Genomic DNA, 6,451 nt, shown 5'->3' with positions numbered 1-6,451 from the left:
GAGAGACGGCGGAAAAAGTGACGAGGTCTCGTGATCTGCAAGTTTTTATACTGCGAGCTTCTATCTTTTCCCTCCGGCTGGAAAATGGTAACAAAGGAGCAAAGTACCGTGGGAAATGTAGTAGTCCTTCTCTTCTGAGAACTAGGTATGTCCACTACATGATGTTATGATGTGGAATACCAATAACCGAAAATCACAAAACCATGACACATGCCCACTTCATTTCAAAATGCTGTAATTCTGAATTTGGAACCCTCTAATTCTATAGTTCAGGACTTTTTTTAATTCAGAGTTTACATCTCAAATATATCCCTATTCAAATGTGGCATGGATATACAGACAGTTCATTTATCTGCACTGAAGTCACAAAGCTACACATGTTGTATTGATTCTTATTGATTTAAGTGGCCTGTTAGATTTCTACCCAGCTAATTCTGTAATAGATGTAGTCATAGAGATCTAATACTTTCAACATCAGCCCATAGTTAAGGTACTTTCCTTGCATTTTATTGTTCTTAGACCAAGAAGTTTCCTTTTTCTACAAGAAATGTACTTTTTCAGAACTCAGGCAGGGAAACAGCAGTGTGACTATTAGCACAAGCAGGTTTTAGCAAGCTGCATTATTTCATTCACAACAAAAATAGGCATGCAGTATTGATAAAAATAGGATAATTGTCACATTTGTACTTGTTAGAGCTCTTTGCAGAAGACTTCTTTTGAGCTCCTGGAGGATAGGGCATCATTCTCTGAAGCTACTGTGTCTATGTGCCTCAGCTGGTTGGTGCATCTGCCTTTACACCAAGGATCCCCTCAGACAATTAGAGGTACAGTGGGTTCAAATTGAACCTCAATCAGCTGTTCCCCTTCCTGTTAATCAGACATGGAGCCATTGCACTGCTAGCTCTTACGTCTAAGCTTGGAGACAGAAACATCCAGCTGAGGGGATATCTGAACATGAATTTGGGTTTTAGGCTGTAGGCATTTGGGACCACTGCTAGGGAAGTGCTGCTGGGGCAGCAGTCCTGTGTGAGAAGCCTCTAGATAATTCGCAATGTGAAATGAAAAGTATGGTGGTTATAGTGAAACATTGTTGTAAATGGGCTTGCCCCCATGGGTTGGAGATCTATTTAGTTCTAGATAAATTTAAGGGATCAGGAGAGGTGACAAGCACACTCATAGAGCAGACCAATAGAACATTAATCTTTCTGTTTCTCTCTCTTATACCCTATCTCCCATGCTGTTCAGCTTCTCTAAAATGTTCTTCTTTCTTCTCACTCAGGTGATATCCAGATTGGCATGGTGGATAAAAAGGGCCAGTTAGAAGTAGAAGTCATTAGAGCCCGTGGCCTCACACAAAAACCTGGCTCCAAATCTACCCCAGGTAAGGGAAAAATAGACAATATATGGACAGAAAGCATGAATATGAAATATGCTGGTGAACTGGGAATTGGAGGCTTTTTAAGCACCTCGTTAGATGTAAATACATTTTTTTTTGCAAGAAATGTATGCATGGATATATCCTTGGTATCAGTCAACTTCCTACCACATACATCTGCTAATTGCATGCCACTTTTCAAGGAATTATTTTTAGCAACTCAAAACCCATTCTGGAAGGAACATTTGCAGTATTCCCGTGTGTTTTAGGCAAGTCATATCTCTCAGACAGGCTTTGTCGATGTACATGAAGTCCTTTGTGTTTGTTCCCCATCAAAATGAGACAAAGAACGGATGACTGTGCTCTGAACAAACACCTTAGTAGACCCGCATGCCATAGTCTTCTGTATGCAACAGTGCTTGAAGAATCTTGCATGTTATGCTAGTGCCTGTGTCAATAATCTGTATAATGAATGAAATATAATTTTATAAGAATATTTTTGAAGTCCTAGTTATTTATTGGTGTCTTTTTTAGAAGAGATATATAATCATTGCCACAAGCACTGCTTACTGTAACAACTGGAACACTTGTTTTAGATAACACTTTAGCAAAATGGTACTTTACAACCTCCTTAGAAGCCTAAGACGAAAGAGTGGTTAGTGTCTGTGTTATCTGAGTGACTTAGCTTTAAATATTCCTTTCAATGAAATATCAAAGTCTTCTGTTGTGATGCATCTCTGACCCCTGCATGGTGACTCTAGATTAGCTATCAGAGACAGTTAATTCCTGGCAAAGGAAAGTGTTTTTAGAATGACAGATGCAACAGTGAAACAGAATTGTTATTAGTAACATCTTGGATCATTAAATTTAAGGGTTATAAAAATGAAATGGGTTCCTTATGGTCTGTGTCATTTATTTAACAAATGTAATTGTATTCAGACTATACAACAAAGATAGCGTGTCATGTTCTTTCTACTCATCTTCCTTTTATGGCATCTGTCCTCCAGCTCAGATGTGCAACATAGAAGTTTTTAAGTCCAAACATAAAATTCATGATGTTTTGTTTGCAGCTCCATATGTCAAAGTTTATTTATTGGAAAATGGAGCATGTATAGCAAAGAAGAAGACAAGAATTGCACGGAAGACCCTTGATCCTTTGTACCAACAGACACTAGTTTTTGATGAAAGTCCACAGGGTAAAGTCCTTCAGGTCAGTTGCTTCCAAATCCCATTTTAGGCTATCTTTTGGTAAAGCGCTTGTATGTTTACTTAAGTTTAAGCAATATACGCAAACCCATTCCAACTCGCTAAGCATTTAATTTTCTAGCTATCAGCAAACATATCCTTGTGGCTTGTGATTTCCAACCTGTGAAATGTCTTTTTGTATTAAACATTTCTCTTTTGTTGATTCTTGCTCCTGTCCTGCCATTAGGTTTTCCCACAAGAGGGAACAATCATTCATCCTTAAGAAAAACATTTTCCTTACTATGCATGTTGTGACATACAGCAGGAGTGAGCATGGCTCTTTGAACCAGGCTGAACCTGTATTTTGTGTTCTTACAGGTAATAGTTTGGGGAGACTATGGCCGAATGGATCACAAATGCTTCATGGGAGTTGCCCAGATCCTTCTGGAGGAATTGGATCTGACCAGTGTGGTAATAGGCTGGTATAAATTATTCCCACCTTCATCACTAGTGGATCCAACCTTGACTCCCTTGACACGCAGGGCTTCCCAGTCATCTCTGGAAAGTTCAACAGGGCCTCCCTGCATTAGGTCATAGGAGCAGGTGCTGCCTAATAAAACATCACCCAGGATAACGATTGGAACCAGATATTCACACGATCAAAAACACTGATGGAGAGAGACAATCACTTCTGTTTTTGCTTGTAGTAGTTATCCAAAAATATGTCTGAGTTGTTTGTCGAGAGACGGCTTACATTGATGGAACAAAAGTATATAACGTACAGCCAAACTGTTAGCAACTATCACTGATGTTTATAATGATCCAAAGCCAAGCAAACAAACAAACAAAAAAAAAAAACAAAAAGAGAGAGAGGGATCTTTAGATTCAAATTAAGTCAAATATGAGCCAAACTGGAAGCTCTCACTCTGTTAACAACGTTGTATTTTTTGCATTTTGACAGAGCCCTCAAGCAGTGTTAACTTCCTGGTGTTTCAGCCGTTTTTCTGTATTTGTTACTTCCACTAGTTTTTTGCCATGTGATTCTACTAGTTTTGTAGAAGTCCTCACAACGCTAACAGAGACCCTTCCTTTCTTTTTCTAAACCAAATGAAAAAAAGGGCTGAAGCAAATCTCTGTAAGCATCGCTAAAGTGTTCAGCAGCCAGTTATGATTCCAGCACATTCAAATTGTTTCTTGGTTCTGGTGCTTCAAAGTCTCTCATGTGGGAACCCAGAACAAATGACCAACTAAGGTTATATTCTTAAAAATAACTAATCATCACAGTGCCACTTTTTCTTTGTAAAAAGCAGATATGTCTGCATTATATATACTAACTTTTATGTTTGTGATGTTTTGCATGGAAGAATTTCGAAGAATTCTGCAACTAATGCTGGGGACTGGTATAAAGCAGCTTTATTCTTAATTTTGACATAAAATATGTTACTGGTAATGCAGTTTTCCTCCTAGAAATGGAGAGGAAATACGTTTCTGTGTATAAATGTATATTTGACTTCCCAAAATGTTGACCAGGAATGGATTGAGCATATGACACTTTCAGCTGTACCCAGGCTTCTCTGATGTGTGTCGCTTCAGACACACCTGTCTGCCCTGGATAGAGCATGGTATGAGTTGTTCAGTGTTTCACTGGAAATTCCAGTTGAAATATTCTGCACTTACTAATGTTTTTATCAAATTTTAGTTTACATTTCTTTGAGATTGATGCAAGCACAAAGCTTGATTTTTTAACGCAAGATATCTTACTTTTTGGAGAAAAAAGTCAAATTTCAATTTGCTTTTTATTCATTTGAGTTCTTCTTGGCCTTGAATTCCCTTGTGATATCCTGTAAATGTGCTAAAAACTGCAGATTCTGCAGGTGCATTGATATGTTTCCCCTCCTTTTACAGGCCATTCAATTTTGTGATCACACAAATAGAGCAGCATGACTTGGAACTGTTCAAAGCTGCATGCACGTTTTGTAAAAAGAGATGAAAAAGGTTATTTAATAATGTATGTTAGTTCCACATAGGCCAGCTTGTATGTTGCATGTACTTGTACAGTTTGCTCGTAATTACTATACTGAAGTAACCAAGAAATCTAAGCCATCCATTTTTCTTATAGACATTTTGCAGGTTTTAGCCAGGCTAGGTCTGTGAGTCTGGTGCTAAATGTCTATAGATGGACTTTATTTTTTACCCTATGGAAAACGTGATGTAGTATGGACCAAATTCCTTCTAATAAATATTTTGGTGTAGATTCCTACTGTGGGGTTGTAACACATGTAGAAACTGTGTACACACTAGGTTTTAACTCATAGACATACTGCCTGCACCAAGTGAACTATTTATTATTACTCAACACGTCGGAATTACTCTGCCCATCTTTCCATAGGGCACAGATTGGTACTGCTCGACCTGCTGAGCAGGAAGAACTCAAGCATTGGTGCACTACTACTAGATCCTGTTCTGTCTTAGTGGCCAAAAACCAACTAGTTACAATTCGATAGTATCTTTCTATTCTGACCACTTGTCTTAACACTCCCCTGTGCTTTTAAATGAACTTCCAACTCATATTATGTAAACATGTTTAATAAAATTTCCTTTTCATGTCCAGTGTAGTAGTTGTGCTCTCTGTATGTTCTGAGGTTCATCTGTGATTCTGCTCGCTGCAGGACTGTGTGAAATGTGTTAAGGAACAGTAAAATGATAAGTAATTTCTATGGTTCGTTTGATTGATGTAATAGTGTATGTTGAAATCTGGGGCCGGAAACTGAGGCCTGGTGAAAGTTGTGTTTGGTTGGCTGCCTTCTCACCGTGAAAGGAGCCAAACTGTGCTCTCAGTTATTGAAGCAGGCCCATTAAAGTCACTTAGCCAAATTACAATCTGGTGAAATCTGATCAGTTTATTTGCAATGAGTGTTGCTGCACTTGCTCACACCAGGTCAGCAGGACGGTGCGTGTCAGCTCAGTGTTTGGTATGTGCCGAGCCTCTAAGAGGTGAGAACAACTTAATCTTTTGCCCTTTCTAAACCCAGAAATATGTACTGTAATGCCACTATGGATCCTGCTTTATAGAAATTTACCTGAGAGCAGAATTTGGCACTAAATTTTATTAGAGAATTAAAGATTATGTATGTTGTTTGATTTTAGTTTCCCATGTCCCACAGATACCTGATCACAACTGAAAAATAACATAAAGACAATATTGCCTCACTTTGAACACTTTTGTTTATTACTTTATTTAACTGAATACATGGTTAAGCTATTGAAAAAAATGAATAATTAAACATGGTAAATCTCTGAACAAAAGGCATGTTATATCTCTGCTTCTGTGGGGTGGGGGTGATGTGTTTACATATAGAATTTGTCGTACTGTTGCAAAAAGCCCTCTTTCATAAATCTCATGTCTTTGGGTCCAGTACTAGGATTTCTTCCCCATGCTGATCCTTAGTAAAATTTAGTGCTTCTTATTCCCCCTAGGACACAGAAAATGTAACAGCAAAAAGAGCCCAGCACACTGAACTACTTCATTTCTGGTGTTTCTGATGAACAGAGATCGCATGTGCAAAAACTTCAGGAGAGAAGCAGTAGACTGCAGTCTAGGACAAATAAGTTACGTGCTGATCTTCTTTTCCAGGAATTGTTGCCCTTTAAAAACTCATTGCTGGTTGCTGTAATACAAAGAAAAGTCAGCTTTTAGTTCCCTCCTGGTGTTCAAGGCCAGGCTGGATGGGGCTTCAAGAAACTGGTCTAGTGGAAGATTTCCCTGCCCATGGCAGGGGGCTGGAACTAGATTATCCTTGAGTGCCCTTCCAACTCAAACCATTCTGTGATTATATGAATACTATGATTCAGTGTTTCTAAAACAAAGAAAATTTCTGAGTGGATCTTCAG

The 6,451-nt window shown here is 38.5% G+C and overlaps 1 protein-coding gene across 24 annotated transcripts in view; it reads left to right on the top strand.

The window, feature by feature from the left end:
• RIMS1 (regulating synaptic membrane exocytosis 1) overlaps positions 1 to 5,866 on the top strand; it is a 363,013-nt gene extending 357,147 nt beyond the window's left edge. For all 24 annotated transcript variants that reach the window (XM_021393096.1, XM_021393103.1, XM_021393102.1 and 21 more), the window contains 3 exons: positions 1,280 to 1,381; positions 2,446 to 2,585; positions 2,939 to 5,866. In XM_021393096.1, the coding sequence (XP_021248771.1) occupies positions 1,280 to 1,381; positions 2,446 to 2,585; positions 2,939 to 3,157 (461 nt within the window). In that variant the 3' untranslated portion in view covers positions 3,158 to 5,866. The remainder of the gene's footprint in view (positions 1 to 1,279; positions 1,382 to 2,445; positions 2,586 to 2,938) is intronic.

Source organism: Numida meleagris, chromosome 3, assembly GCF_002078875.1.
Source record: "Numida meleagris isolate 19003 breed g44 Domestic line chromosome 3, NumMel1.0, whole genome shotgun sequence".
Classification (NCBI taxonomy): domain Eukaryota; kingdom Metazoa; phylum Chordata; class Aves; order Galliformes; family Numididae; genus Numida; species Numida meleagris.
This window is presented reverse-complemented; position numbering and strand designations above follow the sequence as displayed.